Raw genomic sequence first — 20306 nt, forward strand, 5'->3', positions numbered from 1 at the left:
ACGAGCGCTAGTGTATGGCATGACTTGCTATATTTAGGGGAGAGGAAATGGGCCATACTGAGGAAGGTCACAAGAAGTGTGTTCAGAAAAATGAAGGCAGCACATATTTATCTACATATACAGGGCATGCAGTATACCACCATATTTCAGAGCCAGGCTGCCTAGGATCAACGCTCAGCTCCACTCGTACTAGCTGTGTGACCTGTGGCATGTTACTTAATTACTCTCAGCCTTAATTTTCTCATCTGTAAAGTGGAAAGAAAAATAATATCTTCTTTCCAGAGTTGTATAAGGTTTAAGTGAGAAAATATGTGTAAAAAGCTTAGCACATTCTCTGGCATATAAATGCTTAATAAATGTTTGCTAAAATAACAGAGTAACCAGGAAATTGGTTTGAATCCAGACAATCTGGGTATTGAATAAAATTTCCAAAGATATTTCTATACAATACTTTTCTCTACAATTAAGTTTTTCATTTTTTCCTTTTACAACAGTTAATAACTCTGATCATTATTTTTAACTTACCAAGCACATGATATCAACTAGATTATTAGTATTACTGAGAGGCAAAAGACTACATTTATACCCATTATATAGTTAAGAAACCAAATGAAGAAAGATGAATGCCAGACTAAGAACACTGTGTTAGAACAGCGGTAAGGTTGACAGGACTCTGTGACTCCTAGTCTATAGCACAATGACCAGACTGAATACTGCAAAGTGATGAAAAGTATAACTTCATTGTATACAGGCAAAGACAGGTTCTCTCCAGGAAAGTCTTCCAACAGAACTGAGAGGGGCCAGACCTGAGTAACTGGCTCCCTAAGCCACAGAACCTCAGTCCTCACCGGAAGGACAGCCTGCACTTCAAAGTGCCTCTAAAAATGTCACCGTCAGTGTGCCCTTGTAGACATTCCTCATGGAAGACAGTGCATATACTTCTGGGTTTGAGTCCTATTTATCCTCCTTTCCTCCTCCTCCTCTTCCTTTTGTTCTTCCTCTTCTCTTCCATTTCCTTCCTTTCTCTCCTTCTCCCTCCCTCCATACATACCGGTCAGAATTTATTTTAACACCTTGTCCCCCGTACTAACATTAAACATTAGTCTCTCCTACTGGTATGAAAAATCTGCCTTCTGGAAACTCTCTGAAGTGCTTCCTAATGTCTGATACTACCCGGCTCTTAGTGCTCATACCAGGGATTTCTGAACTGCCTGGGACGGCCCCAAGCTGTCACTAGAAGCGATGCATAGTTCAGATGCTGCTGTGAAATGTCTTCGTGTGTTTTCAAGGGATTAGGGTCCTCGAAGAAATCTGCCTTTAAAAGGGATAATAGTAAGATTTTTTCCCTCAGCATAAAGAAGGACTTTAGCTGGGACCCAAGATGGGTGAAGTATTATGTTACTCTGAAGAGAACAAATTAATCTTCTCTGACTGGTGGGAGGGTTTCTGCCAAAAGAACAGCTAACGGGAAAACCAGTCCCTACTCTGTGATGACACAGTAAATAACCAGGCAACATTACTCCTGAAGTGCTGACCTAACTCATAAATTGTACCCCGCCTCTGGGGAGCAATTTCTGCTGATTTGCTGCTTGTGCATTTAAAACAAACAAACAAAAAGGGAAGAGAAGAGGACAGGCGTTGAGAGTACTGTGGTAAACACATTGAGAGTGAAGCTGGTCCTCCCATCCAGACTTTCCAGAGACTTTAGGAATGGTTAGTGCCCAGACACAGGCTGGGCCTTGCCCAAGCAATTATTAATTTTATGCTAGATCTGCTGCAAACCATCATTTCATTCCCAAAATGGTTTGAATGCACCTGGGAATCACTTGATTTGGGGTTCAAAAAACTCTCCTTTGTATTTGTCCTTTTTTAATAAGAATGCAGTGAGGCGGATGAAACACAGAATTCTGTTGTTCATTGGAATGCAGAGGGTCTTTTTACTTCAAAACTTTAAAATGGCACCTTGAAGTACTTGGATTACTGTGTGTTCAGTAATATGGGATCTAGCTGCATCTCAAAGTCCTCAGCCATAACATATAATGAAGACTAACATTTCCTCTACTTTGCCAAGGAAATCAAGCTGGTACTCCCAAGAAAGACCATAAAGATCCTACATCTAACTCAGACGCACCTTCAGAAACATCCAGAGCAGCAGAAAAGAGCTACAGAAAAGCCACTCACCCTCTGCATCTTCTGGCCGAGTAAGATCGATGACACCTGGGCCCAGCTTTCCATCTTCACTTGACTTTCCTGTTAACTGGGGCCCCAAATTCTCAAAGCGTGTTCTTTCCTAGAGGAAAGAATAATCAGAGGCTTATTCTAGCTTCCAAAGCAGCCACTTTTTCCTTCCAGTTTCTATCTTGCTTAATGGGCAAAATTTGGATTTACAAATATCATTTCTGACCAACTTGAGCTCAGAAAACCAGGAAGATTCTGCCAAAGCCTCACTGTGGTACTGACAGTGCCGACAGCATTTAGACCATAGTACCTGTAAAGAAAGGAAACCTGTGACAGGAAACCTGCCAGGGCTGTACTGCACATCTTCTTTCTGTTGGGTTTGCTCCAGCAGTCTGAAAGGAATGCAATTGAAAGGTTTGAGCCAAAAGTGCAAAACCCGAAAGAGCAGTTCCTATTAAAATATACTGCTACTTAATGGGAGAAGAATTTTCCCATTTAGAAACCATAGTTTGCAGAATTTTATGCAAGAGGACTTCAAAAACAAATATTTCAAAGCAGGCAGATGAGATGATGGCATTGATACTATTATTTTGCCTAGGAGTTTCAACTGTAATTTCCTGGGAAGTGAAAAGGAGGACTTTACTCCTAGCCAGCCATTGAGTCAGGAAAGTTAAAGACGCCTGCTGCTATAGAAGGGAAACCCAACGATGTTTTACTTGTTAGCCAGTTCTTCTAGGAGCAGGCGTCTGAAGTATCACAATGAACTCTCCTTCTGCGGCTCTCGGGAGCAGTAGCAGAGGGCTCACTGACCAGCATTAATACGGTGTTCTTGTCTGCAGAAACACAGTGCGTGTCCCCTTTTCGCCTCTTTGCTACTCTCTAGACTCAAACTTGGTTTTGTGTTGTGCTTATGAATGAATGAAACCTTGTTGTTCATTACTATGAAACAATATTAAATGTCATGTCAGCTTGAATTTACAGACATGAAATAGCAGCTTCCAGCTCCGGGAATGGTTTCTGCATGTTATACTTAATGCATTATGCAGCAGTAGAGTGCTGATTGCTGTTCAGTCTATTGTTCAATGACCTAGTTCTGTACTGAGCATGTTCGGCATTAGATGGAAACACTCTAAGTATTCTCTTCTGTAAGATGTTTAGAAACTTGGAAATATTCTTAAAGAGCAAACATACAATTACTTGATAGAGGCTGTGTCTCATTTGTACAATCTCACTACATTTGTGCTTTCTAATATGATTATTTTTGAATCTCATTATATTTCTATAATTAATTCCCATCAGTCAAATCATGCAGGAAGCCTTCCAGTTCCCCTTCATCATGGAATATGTTGAAATCTGTGTTGGAAGAAAACGCAGCATAAACCTTGATTGAATCTAGCACCATTTCTATGAAAGATTTGCCACAAAATGATAATCACAAATTTCCTCAACTGGGTAATACTAACTAGTTACAACAGCAGTATGTGGGGAAATGTCTGAAATATGACTCTTATAAAAAACAGGACGAAAATAAAAAGCAAATTAGGTATGGTTCCCCAATATCTTCTTATGTGAAAACTCGGCTGCACAAGAACAAATTAACCCAGACGCAGGCCACAACGGAAAGCAACCACAAGCCATGTGGGAGTTTCACACATTGTCGGGGCGGGGGGACAGCTGCTTTTAATCAGGCGATTTCTATTTTTGAGTAGCACTTTTGTTTGTCACGATGTAAAGAAAAAGAATTAAACTGAAGATGAGTAGTACCAGGGAAAGCAAAATATTCAACCTTTGTTTTATCACATTGTTTCGCATTTCAAATATTTGCATGTGAATGCTTCCCTCTATGTTAAATGCAAAAGGGGTTTTGATGTGACACCTGCAATCTTCTTGGAAGAACAACCTTTAACTGTATTTTCATGGGGGGAAAAACAACTTTCTCTGAAAATCAACAGACCGTGCTACCTATCAATATGCATATTTCAAGTATCTTTCTAGTCATTCATTCTCTTTGATTTTACCGGAAAATATTCTCAGTAAAAAAAAAATAAAGTTCCTGAAAGAATATCAATATTTTGACAAGGAAGGAGAAGAGGGAAAATTACATGCCATGCTTTGTAAAATCCTAAGACAACAAAGCTTACATGATGATAATATCTTTTCTTTTATAAAAAATGAAGTGCACTCACAATTCAGTAGTATCAGCTTGTTTTTAATCATAACAAAAAACATTCAGAACATTCAACAACACATTCACAGTGTCTTTGAAGTCATACATTTTCTGACTTCATTGAAAAAAATTCTTTTGCAGATACTTTCCTTATAAAATATCAATATTTTGACAGAGTAGAAGTCAAGGAAGAATATCCCACGAAACACTTGTTAAATAAGCAGAAAATAAATCAATGATAAAAATTATTTGGGGCAGTGGGCTGCATTTTATATTTGGTCATATTAAGCACTTGTGTTTGAGATTAAAGAAGGACCCTGCAAAGCCATGCCCTTTCATATAAATTTCTACCTAGTCTCCCAGAAGATTTCCTTCTTTTCTTCAAAGAATAGCTCAGAATATTTATTTGCCAGCCACATAACCATAAGATAAGAGGGCCTGATGTCTACAAGTTAGCTCTGGGAAGCTGAGCTAAGCAAAGATTTTACCAGTGAGGTTGAACATGAGCCTAGTAAATACAGGATGTGGACATGGGCACAGAGAGAAGTTCAAAGGTTCTTTAGTTCCAAGATGCTTCAACTTCTGGCCGTTAAGTGCCAGTGGGTATGCCCCTATATGGAACAAATACAGACTGTGGGTGGCAAGTTCTTGACTCCAAATTTTTCCACACACTTGCAGTAGCTCTCACGATGTACGAAACTCCCAGTTAAGATATTTTGGGGATATAAGCAAAATATCACAATAGTTTAATCACAAAATATCTCAACCCCTCAGGAAAATGCCCCAATCTTCATGTTGACAGTGAAATGTGCTTTTTACATGCAACAATGTGATCACACACTTACTTATGCATTGTCAGTCACAAACACGCAAGCAATATAAAAGTTATTGAAAAAAATTAAAGTCAGCTCTGCTGTGTTGTAGGACTGTTGGCTCTCTAAGTGCTTTGAAATTATGATGTATGAGATAGATGTTGCATATTAAATAAAGATATTTAAGTGATAAAGCCCCCTTTAGTGAGAGCTGATGAATGTTAAATGTTACAAGCCACAAGACGGTGGCATCCATCATCTTCACATATTATCAGAGTCAATGATGGGGCAGCCTCAGTGATGACAGATAGACTGCTGCATTATTATCCCTTATTTCCAGAGTCACTGAACAAACCATTCAACTCCTCAGGCATTATTTTTAACTTTGCATTAAATTAGCAACTTTTCCTTCCCTACCATGGCAAGATTGATCAATTTTGTCTTTGCATCAGTGGAGAGAGAGAATCGATTTGGGGTAAGTAAAAGAACAGAGGTTTGTTTCTATCTAGGAAAAAAAGAATCAACTTCCTCTTACTGGCAACAAATGTGAAATTGTGATATGGGGAAAGAGCAGCAATGAAACAGTAAGCACGCAATAATGGCTTTTCTTTGCACTTAGATAAAAGCTGAATTTTTGATGTGCACAGTATATTTTAATAAAATTTTATATACTATGTTTTATACACTTATTGGCTATTCCATAATAATGTGTGTGCTAACAGTAAAATTGCTCTTAAATTTATGTGTGTTATTTATACGTTCCCACGTAACAATGCTTTTTGTTGTAAAAAATATTCTGTTTATTAATGTAACTTTACAACCACTGCATCCAAGATCCGTGGTAAATTAATGACATTTTTATTATTTTATAGTGTCATTAAATTTTTACTGATCACTCCATCAAACAGAGGCAGTAAAGGCCATAATGTAAACTGGGACACTTAGATCAGGCAGCAGGAAGACATTCCGTATAGTCTGAAGAAAACTGCTAGCAATAAACGATATTTATACCATCTTTAAGCATGTGAGAATACTTGGATAAGTTTGGCAAAACTGTTTCAGTAGTAGAGTGGATTGTGTACTTAAATAACAGTTTGCTTGCCAGCGAGACAAGCCTTTTTCAAACCATATGTGAGAAGACTGATTGCAGCCATCTCCTGAAAAACGCCACGTGAAATGTTACAATACGCTGGGCACCCTCCCTCCTGATTACCGAAACTGACCAGCCTGTACTTCAGCTCAGCGTATTTCAGCACGGTCCCCTTTTCTACAAACCTAGGTGGAAACGGTACATGCTGAGAGAGGCTCTTTGTTTTTTGCTTTACAAATAAATATATTTCATTTGACAGGTAAACATAGCTGGACAATAAAGTGATATATTTTATTCCAATGGTCTAAATGAAAGGGACTTTACCAACTTTTATTCAAAGCTCGTTTCTAAAGAATGTCTGACTATGGGGTCATTCACGGCAGCCACAGAACCTACACCTAAGGGGCCATTACCTATATTGCAGTTAAAATGGTTAAAAAATAATTTTCTCATGCTACTTTCACGTGTAAAATATATTACAATTAGTTTATACTTGCTCTCAAATATTCAGCTTATAGAATATTCGTATATATATTTCATACAAATATTTTATACAAATAAATACATATTATATATATTATATCTCTGTATATAGAAGATAGTAAACAGAAAATTTAAACAGAAGCTCATGTAATCACAAATTTAGAACCGCCTATCTCCTATGTGGATATTTTGTCATGAATCTTTTTTAAGTAAATAAGAACTTTGTTGTTATATCCTAAAATACATATTTAAATACTAAAGACTTTTAAAAATCTTTAAATTTGTAAATAAGGAAGTTTGCAAGGGAACGTTAATACTGCAGCTCCACCAGTCACGTTTTTGTGTATTCCTGAAGCAGGGTTTTCTAAGAGAAATAACAAATACATGCATTATGAATAGATATTCTCTGAGGCCAGCACAATATTCTGAGATATTATCCATCCTCAGAGTTTCAACTCTAAATTGTTGCGTACTACCCAAATGAATTCTTGTCGTTTTGTTCCAGCTCCAAGCTTTAGAGCCTCTCCAACCCGGGAAAGCTCTCTCCTAGACTAAAAGCAAAGACTTCCCTGTAAATGCAGTTTTCCCCTCACCTAACTGCCCTCCTGCCCTCTGTTTACATCAACACCAGCGGGTCAGCACTACCTGTTTCCCTGCCTTCTGTGCCCCTCTATGCCCAGTTAATCAGCCAGGCTTGCTGATTCCTCTTTCACACAGCCTCTTGCACTTGGTCCCTCCCCTCCGCACCCTCCCTTCTGGTCTTCCTGATCCTTGCCACTGCCCTTCCAATCGACCTACTCACACTCCTCACAGGGTTCCACTTCAGGTCTCTGATTTAAAACCTTCCACGGCTTTCTATTTTCTGTTGTATTTCATCCAAACTCCTCGACCTGGCTGTCAAGGTCCTTCATACACTGTTCCCAATATGTCTTTTTAAACTCGATTTCCTACAACTCTCCCATCATACATCCTCTGCTCAGGGTGGACAGTAACTTGCCTTCCCATAGTAATACCATAAACATGCCTGCTTCCTTTTCCTCATGGCTGCTAGGATAAAGCTTCCTCCTCTCTTCTTCCCTGCCAGGTCCTATTCATATTGAAAACCCCAAGTTTTCCATGAACTCTAACCTCTCTGATCTGCCTCCTCTCTGATATACAAAAATTCTTAGTCTTCCCTACATAATTCCCCCAGCTATACATACTCTGTTAAAAAGCTGAGCTTTGGTTCACGTGCACCTCCAAGTCTCCGCCAACAACATCAAAAGATTCTTCAAGCCAGGGATTCTATCCTCCACCTTTTCTATATATCTTACACAGCATTTAGTATTAGTGTCCATAAATACTTGCAGATTTTTACAAGGCCACATAATTGATTTACCCACATACATCAAAAACACCCTGTACAAGCGAGTGCCCAAAAGGAGCATGAACTACAAATTTTCTAAGATTTCAAATTTGTAAAAGAGATGTTTAGACTCAACACTCCATACTACACTTACTGTGATGTCTTTTTGGGCAACAATAATGAAATCAAGGAAATACAGGAAAATACCTTAAATGTTTTGCAGAAGAGGTAAATAAGTAATTTTATAAAAACACAATAGAAGAATACAATTTCATTATATAACTTAATATGAAAAAGAGGTTTTTGAGACTAACTTGGAATCTCTGCAGCCTAACACTTGCATCTTTGCAAAGTCTGTGAAACACTGGCAAAAGACGGCTCCACTCACCACAAATGCTTGGCTTCAAAAGCAGTAGTACACGTTTTTAAATTTAAAAAAAATTTTTTTTTAAGCAGGACAATGCAAGTATAATGCTGAGAGAGAGTCTGTGTCTTACTCTGGAAGACTTGCTCTAATTCCTTGCTCTGGACATATCCTGCCAGGATGTGATTTTCAAGAAATACTACTTAAGCACACATGTGGTTTCCTTTTTATTGACTTAACAAGCTCTATCACTCTATTAGCCTTTATTTTATATCCTTTATTATACATTTAGTAATTTAATGAAGGATCAAAAATGTAGGGTTTACATTGGAAAGTAACCACATATACTTTTAAAAAGGTGCTTCTCTTTTGGAGAGTCATTTCGGAGGCACTGGGATTTACTTTCACAGTGTTATTTTGATGGTCCTAGAGTCAGTAATCACGATAATAAAGACTCCAGCTGGAAGAAATGAGGTTCATTATTTAACCTCATTGTTAAATAACATTTTGTCAGCTAAAACTATTAATTTGTCTAGCTTTTAATATACCCTTAACACCAAAATTGTGCTGGGATTCATGAATTAATTTAAAGGTCTAGGTTTTCCAACTGCATTTGCCCCCAAAGTACAAATACACGTATTGGAGTAGAAGCAGAGAATAGCGTCACTTAGTGATCATATATACATATTACGTGCAAAGCTCTTTCCAATGAGTATTTCTTTTAACCCTCACACCAATACTATGAGGAAAATACTTCTATTGCTATCAGTTTTACATGAGAAGACGGTGAGACTCAAAAAGATTTTTTTTAATATTTTATTTAAGTCACTTAACCAAAATTTAGATAGATATTTGTGCTGAGGTGAATTTAGAATCATAACTCTACAACTTAATTACCATGTGATCTCTCTGAGCCTGTTTCCTCATTTGTAAATGGAATAGAAAATGCTCATGCTGCAGGGTTGTGATGATTAAATAAGAGATTATATGTGTGAGTACTTTGCAAAAATAAAGCAACTCATAAAATATCCACTTCTGTTAAAGATATTATTTAGTGTTCGCTAAATGTTTCAAAGTTAAACACTAATGAAGATAGTGTCCTGATCTAAAGGTCAATCTCCATTCTCCTGTATCAACAATGCAGCTATAAAACGACAGATGCTCTCCTTTTTGTCTTGACTGCTAAGCATCTCACAATTAAATGTACACCTCAACCTTAGTAACCATGTAGTACGTGGCTTGGCTTATTCTCTACTTCTAAGCTCTCACATGCTCCCCATTATATGCAAGAGGAGAACCAAACTTCTCTGCACAGCTTGTATAACCCTTCATGATCTGCTTCCTGCTCCCCCGTCAGCCTCACGTCCTTCTCATTCCAGTTTATGTTTTCTGTTCCAATAAGAGGGAACTTCTTGGAGTTTCCCAAACAAGCTATGATATTTTATGCCCTGTGTATGCGCATATACTATTTCCTTTTTAGAATGTCCTTCCTTTACTGATGACATCATAATTAGTCCTTTCTAGGCCTAATTAAAGCATTTGTTCTGGACAAAATCCTTTGTTGACTGCCCTCCACCAGCTCTAGGCAGAAATTATTCTGTCCTCTTTTGTTCCATTACCACATCATGTTTATAGAAAAATGTATTACAATTACCGGTTTATATGTCTGTTTACATGTCTCCCCAACTTACTCCTTAGGATGCAATGTCCATGTCTTATCATCTTTACATCATCAGTGCCTCTCACGATGTTGGCACATACTAAGCACTTTGGCTGTAAATCCTGATAAAACTATCTCCCTCTCTTCTTTCATTTTAATGTTAAATTAACTTTCAGATCTTTTTTGAAAACAGTGAGATACAGATGATTAAAAGGTAGACAGTACAAAGGAAGGTATATAAGTCAATTGTAAACTGGGCAATCTCCTGGTCAGCGTTGGCCTAGAGCCGAGATACAGGAAGTCTGCCTAGTTACTATCATTCAAAAGGGCTCTGAAAGAAGAATCTTCTCTAAAGTCTCATCCACCACCACCACCTCCACCTCCAAATAGTCTTATAAACGCTTATGTTGCCTAGCAATCCACCATTAGCAATTCATCATTTTTTTTTCAAGGTATACTTTTTGGTGAGGAAGACTGGCCCTGAGCTAACATCTGTTGCTGATCTTCCTCTTTTTTTTTCTTTTTTCTTTCTCCCCAAAGCCCCAGCACATAGTTGCATATCCTAGCTGTCAGTCATTCTAGTACTTCTATGTGGGATGCCGCCAAAGCATGGCTTGATGAGTCGTGCATAGTTCTACACCCAGAATCCGAACCAGCGAACCTCAGGCTGTCAAAGCAGAGTGCGCAAACTTAATCACTCAGCCATGAGGCTGGTCCCTGCAGTTCATCCTTTGAATTAATTAATAATGCCAATCTTTATTAAAGAATAATAGACTAAACTATTAGACAAAATTACATTAATTTCAGTTTAGAGAAATAAGAACAACTCTAGGGAAGATAATTCAGATGAAACCACAAGAAAAGAGACATAAAACATTTGGTCAAGGGGGTTCCGTAGGTACCATAATCCCAAAGTGAATAATTTTATAAGAGTTTGGGAATACTCAAGCTAAGTAAAGATGGCTGTAATGGGCTGAACTGTGTCCTCTTAAAATTGACATGGTGAAGCCCTAACCCCGAGGACCTCAGAATGTGACTGTGTTTAGAGATACGGCCTTTACTGATGTGGTTAAATTAACATGAGGCCATTAGGGTAGGCCCTGATCCAATCTGACTGGTGTCCTTTTGGAGGGCATATAAAATTATATTAAATTATATATATTATATAATTATATTAATGCTAATTATTACATGCTATATTAAATATATAAAATTATATTAATAATTATGTATTAATATATAACTATTAATATAATTTTATAATATATATAACTCCAGACCAATTTTATAACATATTATAATAATAAGAGGAGGAGATTAGGACATAGAGACACCAGAGATGCGTGCTCACAGAGAAAAGGCCACATGAGGACATAGCAAGAAGGCGGCTATCTGCAAGCCAAGGAGAAAGGCTCAGGGAAAACCAGTCCTGTGGGCACCTTGATCTTGGACTTCTAGCCTCCGGAAACGTGACAAGAAAATGTCTGTTGTTTAAGCCACCCAGTCTATTGTATTCTGTTATGGCAGCCCTAGCAAACCAATACAACGGCAATTTCTACCTCTTACATCATAAATGGCTCTTGTCACTGGCCCAAAAATATCAAATAATAAGACAACAAACTTTAGATATGAGGTCTTACTGGCTGCAGAAATAAGTCTTTGGAAGTTTTTGCCATTAGGATCTAGCAGTGGTTCTATCTGTTGACAACTCTACCTACCTATCCGTCTACCTAGGATTCTTCGAAAGACAAAGCTTTCCCTTAAAAGGAAGAAAGACTTGTAAGGACTTGGCAAAAGTTTTCAAAATGCCAGAAGATTCACACTTGAGACAAGACATAGAATCTATAGACTCCGACTGACAGAAGCTGTTCAGATCACCTCTCAGGATGCCGATCTATGCCACCGCTCCTTGGCAGTCTTCCCTATGCTCCTTGGCAGAGGGAAAGTATCTCCTGATCCTCTGGATCTCTAGCTAGGACTGTGCCCTGTAAGCACAGAAGAAGCAGGCAGCACATGCCTGCTGAAATGAACTAATGTCTGCAGAGCTTCTTGTGGACATGTTTTATGGAGCTTTCAAAGACATTCTCAAGTGATGTATGACAAGTTTCCCTCAGGATTTGAAGAGTATACCAAACTAAGCAAGTTCTCTCTCCACACCCCTGGCACAGACAGAGTCCTGTATATCTCCTGTAACATACACTTAGACTCCTGTCACTGACCATCAGATGATAAATGATAAAGTAGCATTAACTCTGAAGATATGAGACCCTTTTAGGCTTGGGAGCCACTGAGTTAAATGAATTTCATCAGGATTACAGTGCTTACTGAACCCCTTTAACCAAATGCTTTCTATCTCACTCATATGGTTTTAATATGGTTTTAACCAATTGCAAAGTTATTTATAAGTTTGCAACTCCCAAGTAGAGTTATAAAGTGTTCAGACTTAAGCAAATCCAGTTGTGCGGCAGCCCAACTCCTACTTATATGCGGTTTCCAACTTTTTATTCGTGTACAGAGACATGATGCATATTTGTTCCTGAATATTCTCTGATTAACCATTTGTTTCAGTAACAAGTTTACAAAAAGTTTCATTATAAAATTATACAAACTCCCAGTAAAATTGAACACATGATTTAAAAACTGGAGAATTCTATTTCCATTTAAACCACCAAAAGACTTCATTATTCTCACACTTATCATACGAACAAAGAGGGCCACAATAAAATTAATGACCAGCTAAGCAAATGTCTTTGTCCAAAAAGTTATCTTGGGAATTCTATCTGTTCAAAGTCTAGGTACTTGATTTCAGATACCTATTTAATTTACAATGTGCACTTTTTAATACTGTTTGTGGAAACAGGTGGTTTATTCAAGTTGAAGGTATCAAAGCTATATAAACTACAATGAATATTTTCTTCAAAAATATACCTTCTCTTTCAATTTTAGCTGGAAAACTGATAAAGTTGAAAGTTTTTTTCCCTCAGAAACATAAACACAAAAAATGAAGGAAAAAAAAGTAAGGTATTGCCGCTATGTTATTTGTTTTAATTTAAGAGATATATAAACATATCACATCTCCTAAGAGATTTTCCTATAATTTAAAGAAATATGTGTGCTACAAAAATAACATATATCTTAAAAAGAAAAATAGGGGGCATGAGAAAGTGTTAGTACTGGAAAGAAATGTAAAGGCCTCTTCTGTCGGAGAGCGTGGAGACCGAGGAGGTTAGGACACTAACCCAAGACCTGCAGCCAATGAGTAACAGATCCAGAACGCACGTCGTAGCCTCCAGACCACTCGCAGTCTCCTGCCACCCCCACTGAACTGCTCTGCATCACATGTGCTCTTTACAACTGTGCTAGTCCCTCATTACTTCATCTGTAAAATCAGGGAGCTGAACTAACTTATCTCTATGGTTTCTTCTGGCTCTGAAATCTTATGGTTCTATGATAGTCAACTCTTTTTGCTCCTGAGACCTACACGGTGGCACACGCTAGTAAAATCACTGTGCCATGTCATAAAAAAAAAATCTGAACAATTATTCACATGCCTAAGGAAACTGCTCAAAGATAATTCAATTGTCAAACAAGTCTACCAAATCATGGTCACACTTACCGAAAACACATTTATTTGCTACTTCTGACAGTCCATCTCCACCCCAGGCAAAAGTGGTAGAGGGGAATGGACACAAAGCAGAGAAGGCAAAAGGAAAGAGCCAGGCAAAATCAGAGGGAAAACATTTTCATCCAAATTTGGTTTGGTTATTCATCATGGTGGCACTAGCACAGAATACATCCTTGTGTCTGAAAGCAAAGTAATATAAGTGCAAAGGTTGCTGGGAGGAGAGGGCCTCTCTTCAGAACAAAACCAATCAACTCTTTGATGTGAAGATTTTGCATATTCTACCCTTATCCTCCTCAAGGAAACAGAAAGTAGTAATAAGGTCAAGGGAAGTTACAAATGACTTCTCAAATAAAAAATAAAAACAGCCCAGGACTATGTCTGATTATTTGTAGAAGAAGCTTTCTAGAAGATTAAGTAAAATTAAAATTTAGAAACTATGTTTTGTTTCATGAAAATTTTAAAAATCATTATAAAACTCCAATTTTAAAAGAAGTAGAAAATATTTAGGACCCTATTCAAAATAGTACTCTAACCTGGCAACATTACAAAGGACAGAAGATAGTGTCCAACTGTGGTGATATGTGTTAATTGTATGGTTTTCCAAAGATGTAGGAGAACTGATATCAATTACAGCATAATTACCATTACTTCCAACAGAGTTAACACGTAGTTACCACAAAATAACGTACAATTAACTGGTGTCACATTGCACACCAGACTAAATAAGATACGAATGAAAAATTCCCAAACGCAGCCATAATACTCTTCTATCTCTTAAAAAAATAAAACAAGTTTTTCTCTGATAATGTCACAGCATTTTTCAGGAATTAGTGAAATTATTTCACAGAGAGAGAAACCAACACATATGAGTTAGAAGGAATCATTTATAGGTCTACGATCAAAAACTGCATAGAGAGATGCATGTATCAACAAAAATTTAAATTTAATAACCTAAAGCTGTTGTAAATGAAATTAGAATTTTCCTCATGTTTCTTTCAGTTCTTGAAAATTAGGCAGCCATATTTTAAAACCAAGTTCAAGAACATTCTTAGTTTTTACTGATACCTAATACTTTTTACTTTATTTATCAAATCCTGAACATGAGCTTGCTTTAGTGGCACTATGGAGGGACACAGACATGAGTAAGGTTCAGTCTAAGGAGGGAGCTTACAGAGAATTTCGAGTTATCTGCTACGTGATGTGGTAAATCATGTCTCAATATGTGCCACTTCCTTATCAAGAGGTGAACCACAGGGATAAAGAATGCTAGCTACAGTTCAGTCTGAAGAAGTAAAATTCCTCCCTGGAATGTCTCAAGTCAGCAACAATAACACAGGATGCTCCACTTGCTGCCTTCAAGAGGGCACGCGTGTGGGAACACGTACATGCCGAATGTTCATGGAGGTTTAATTAGAAGAGAACTGCAAATGGCAGAGTGCAATGCTGTGAAGTTGATGATAGGACAAAGGGAAAGTAGCTGTATTTAAAATACAGCTACAATGTAGTATCTGCTATATCTGTTTCAAACATCTGGGCTTCCAATTATTTATTGAACTCCTGTGTAAGAGTTATTTGGAAATACTGCAAACCGTTACAGAACAGGAACATGCAAACTGCTTTGTAAAATACTGCAGGATTGAACTCTTCCTAAAATCCTGAATAAATGGGTGAATAGTGCAATGAGATTATTGTCTTTTAGTAAATGTGTGAAAACCATGAGGAGGTTAATATGCTTAGAATAAATTTTGTAAACAGCATGCTATTAATATAGTAGACACTATTTTGTTAGAAACGTTATGTTTTACGTATTTTTGAAGATTAATTTCCTATATCTGACTTTTTTGCATGTAAATGCTTACTTGAGATGAAATGAGGCTGCACATCTTGTTTGAAGATTACATAAGCCCTAAGCAGAGACCCACGAAGCTTTCAGGGCAGTTCATTCCCTATCTAGTCAAGGGTTTCCCTTTTTCTCCGAATGTGGAGCTCAGGAACAGATGCATTATTCTTGCACCCAGTTCCAGGTTTTACTCTATTAAATTCATGACCCTTTTGTTAGGCTCTGAGGGAAACCAAACTGGTTAGGAAGGACGACAACAGAACAATGATGGGTACATCATTATGCCACGTTATTTCCTCTTGTTCCCACATCTCTGCTGCATTCCTCTGATTATTGCAGCCTCAAAAAATGTGCTGATCACTGTGTGTGTTAGGCAACACTGCCAACCCCGAGAAGCTAATATCCCAGATAGAGCACATTATGCATGCGATGTAAATGAGGTATGTGCTCGCCACGTATCGGCCGTCTGTCAGCCGAGAGCCTGCAAGCAGGGGGGTGGGTGCCAGTGCTGAGGACTCCCTTTGCTGTGTCCACAAACGGCAGGAAAAAAATCACCTGCTCTTCACAGCTGACCTTAATTGGCACAAAGTATTTTCCCTCTAAAGTATATTTTGAGTAGAGCTTCTTCTTGTTGCTGTTACATTAAGAAAATAAAAAAGGTTTGTCGTCTCCACACTCAGAAATTAGACATTGAAAAGCAGTGTATTATAGGCCACAACAGTGAGGGTAAAGTCTGTCCCAATTCTATTTCTCAGAAACTCAGAAATCCATCCTCAGCTTTTTGTTTCAACAAACAATTTAAATATCAAGATAACTGGAGCTGAATATCAGGATTGGAGCTGAATTTATGATTTAGTTCATAAATTAGAGCTCATTCTTATAATTCAAATTTGAGAATTAAATAGGATGACACTTTAAAATTTGGAATCTGATTTCCCAACCTCAAAGCAGGGCCTTCAGCATAGTTAAAGAGTCTTTCCTGCAGACTGCGAGATGGTGCTTAGACCACAGTTAACGTTTCTAAATGAAATCAAAGCAACGCTTCCAAGAGCTCTCTGACTGGACCAGCAATAAACAAGCACATGTTTATTCCGAAAGCTGGGGTAGCTGCTCTCTGCCCCTTTCCACCACTGGCCTAGACAAGGACAAACCTGGAAAATTAACCAGAGCAGGACATAAGGCAGAAAGATTGTTCACTCGATCCCAAAGATTGTCTAGTGAGAGCTGACTACAATGGATTTGCACAGTCTCAACAACAACAACAAAATAGTTATTTGTAGAACAAATAATTCCCCATGTGAACATTATATTTAGCAGAGTTTTTAAATCTCTGTAGAATTTTTAATGGCACTTTCAGACCAACTAATGACAAGAAAAGAACATGAGTATAACAATTATACAAGGTACAAAAGTTTTGAGATTATAGCTCTTATTTAACTCTACTGTGTATATTTGACACAAGGAGAGCACAACCTAAGAAAAGATTAAATCTTCTTTTCACTGATTAAATAAAACTCATATTCAAATTTATGATTAAAATTTTCATTTTCCACAGCTGAAATGACCAAAAGAATAGCAGAAAAATTGCTGATAGAGCTGGCCTGCCTTCTTGCCTGCATCGGCACCAGCATATTAAAATTTGTAATTTATATAAGGCTTCAAGTTGTAGATTGTGTCCTCTTTTTGTAACACGATATGAAGGGCTGGATTATTAGATTGCTCTGATCAAATAAACAAACAAATCTCAATATAAATATAAGCTATTTAGGTAGTGTTTAGTTTGAAATATTAGTTTTCCCTCGAAGGCCAGCTGATACCTCTACAACACTCACCCTTTGTTCCTTAAGTTGTTTTAAGATTTATTGTCCATTGTTCTAAACAGTCACATACTTTTCCTTCTGCATAAACTGATTTGACTGCAAACTTCATTCGTTAGTATACTTTCAACTTGAAGACAAATCAGTAATAAATATTCCCTCAAACATGACCTATAGAAAATTTTTATCTCATTAAATTACCTTTTAAAATTATATGTTTAGAGAAATGATTTTGGAAAACTAGTTTGTACAAAGCCAAGTGAAATTCATTAACTCACACCATGTTGTGGTCTTGCTATATTGTGCTAATCAGTAAACCCATCTACATTTTGCAAATTCTTAGTCCTCAGCTAATTATTTGAGAAAAAATAGACGCTTCCCATAAACTCCAGAGATCTTTGGTACAACAGACCTGATTTACTTAAAATAGACTTCATGTCCTTTCTACATCCTCTCCTTCCCACTACCACCCACAAAAATGATAAACAAAAAATTGTTTTATTTATGGGAAAAAAAGTGATGACATGCTACTTCTTTACGCTATTAGCCTAAGGCAGCTTTGAGTCCACCCCACTCCAACGAAACAGGAGGCAGGAGGCACACGGCATAAAACTTCACTTCTAAGTGGAAACCACTGACTCGGTAACCCTGTTCCTCACACACTAAATATGGCCCTTACTCAGCCTTGGTGACCACCAGCATCTTAGAAATTGTAAAGTCCTTTTTCACACTCATCTCATGTGTAAGGCAAAATCATCCTAATTTTACAGAACATACTGAAGCTCAGTAAGATGAGAGACTTCCCTGGGATCACACAGACAGTAGGAGTCAGACGGAGGCCTAGAAGAAGGTCTCCAGACTCAGAACCACGCGGCGCTCCTTCTACTCTTTCGCTCAGCTTAACTTAGGAGCCTGGACTTGGCTTTAGGTCCAGGCCATGAAACCAGGAAGATCAGCACCCAAGCTGGCTTCCAAAGCCGTGTAAGCCAGTATTTATTTTATGAATTTAACTTTTTGAAGCTATTCAGGTCTAAGACTTTACTACATTGCTATTTAAATAAATAATAAATAAAGTAAATAATGAAAGAAAGAAAGAAAATCAGCATCACATAGAAGGAAGCAGAGGCAGAGAGGTACACGGCATGGGAAATGAATCAACAACCTTCAGAACAGAAGCCAGAAGAGAAAGTGGCAGTGAGGCAGAGTAACCCGGAGAGCTAAAGGAGACTTCAGAATTCTTCTAACTAACGTCCAGTAGGAAGCAGCTCTCCCATAATGTAAATTTCCTCTTTCTGAGGAAGGCCAGACACAGACAAAAGTGTAGACTCAGATGAAAATAAATGTTTATCTCCCTAAGGGTAACTACTTCTTCCAAAGCCTGGTCTCTAGCCACAAGCAAGCCATCAATGAATAATGACAGAGCATTTCAGGTCCAGTGTTAGGTGGACAGCAAAGAGTAAAACATGGGCTCTTCCTTCAAGTTACCAGTAACAGTAACCCAACAGCATGGTGCAGTGAAAAGTGTAGAGTTTACATGGAGAAGACCTGGTATTTGAACCTAGAGTTACCTCCATGAATCCTTGGCGTTTTTCTGTTTTGAATCTGTAATGGAGGATAACAATAGAAAACAACAATCTCTGCCTCATAGGGTTTTTATGAAAATCAAATGAGGTTTTCAAATAAAAGTTTTTATCATCCATATATGCCTATAAACAAATGTTATTTCAACTTTTAATTTGGATTTATAATCCTATATCACCCTCAGCTTTCTCCCACTGAGAAAGTGATGTGACTATCAGTTGCTTCTAGAATTTCTATGTAACAATCAAGTTAACTTTCTGCGAGCTTGTTTATATGGAAAAATACACTCAATTTACCTCAGGTACCATTACCATCACTATTACTCATTTTCTCTCTCTCTCTCACACACAGACATACACACACACACACTCAGGCACATAAACTCTGGGCTAAATTTTTTAGCCAGGCATTCTAGTCTTCCATCATCTGAACAAGGCCCCCTCTCTAACCCAGAGCCCACTCCTCTCCTGAATGAACTGTCCTCCAGCCGTTGTTTCCTGTATGAGGAGACCCAGGCCCCATCCAGGCTTGTGTTGGACCCTGCCTGCTCACTCTTCTCTGTATACTCTACCCTGCCTGTCTCTTTTCTGAGGCATTTCAAGTCTTCCCTGCTCCACAGAACCTCTTTCCACATCAGTCATAGATCAGCAAGGTCTCATTTGATCTTCATGAGCTTAATTACCCTTGCAGCTCCTTTCACTCACTTGGCACTTGGACCCCACATTGTCAACTTCCCTTCTATGTATCTATCCTATCTCCCAAATCAGACTACATTGTCCTTCAGCACAGAAAAGGACTAGTCAACATTTCTCTGAATCCCAAGCAGCTAACACAAGCCCCATACATCATACATTGGATGGTGAGCGCTTCCTACTTGACGTCCTGTTATGTCATATGGCTGCAAACAACAATAAGGGAGTCAGAAGAATATTTGTTTGCATCTACCTTACTTCATGTACATTATCTTATTTAATCTTTTCCACAATCTTATACAGTATATTCATCATTTCCACCTTCCAAGTGAGTAAACCAAGGCACAGAATAGTAACAGGGCCCCCATGACACAGCTAGTAATACATGTGCTGCTGAAGTGAGAAGATCACCAATTAGTCTGTGAAGCTGAGTTTTGGACATAGATATGCTTGATTTCAAAGGGTCCTGTTCCTTCTTCTATTAACAATGTTCTACTTAGACGCGGGGAAATCATTTTACAACAATCAAATTAACGGTCTAGAATAAGAAAAACTAAACTTGCCAACAACCTCCCTTGGAGGAGTGTTATTAAATTAGGGAGTTCATCTTCTTAAAAGAATAGAAAGGTCTTGATAAACCAATGTGATTTTT

At 37.9% G+C, this 20306-nt stretch overlaps 1 protein-coding gene across 48 annotated transcripts in view; it reads right to left on the reverse strand.

Annotated features, from left to right (window-relative positions):
• The window catches only part of SOX6 (SRY-box transcription factor 6), a 571438-nt gene that overhangs the window by 42509 nt on the left and 508623 nt on the right, over window positions 1-20306 (reverse strand). For all 48 annotated transcript variants that reach the window (XM_070491207.1, XM_070491211.1, XM_070491215.1 and 45 more), the window contains one exon: window positions 2182-2290. In XM_070491207.1, the coding sequence (XP_070347308.1) occupies window positions 2182-2290 (109 nt within the window). The remainder of the gene's footprint in view (window positions 1-2181; window positions 2291-20306) is intronic.

The sequence above is a fragment of the Equus asinus genome, chromosome 20 (genome assembly GCF_041296235.1).
Source record: "Equus asinus isolate D_3611 breed Donkey chromosome 20, EquAss-T2T_v2, whole genome shotgun sequence".
Classification (NCBI taxonomy): domain Eukaryota; kingdom Metazoa; phylum Chordata; class Mammalia; order Perissodactyla; family Equidae; genus Equus; species Equus asinus.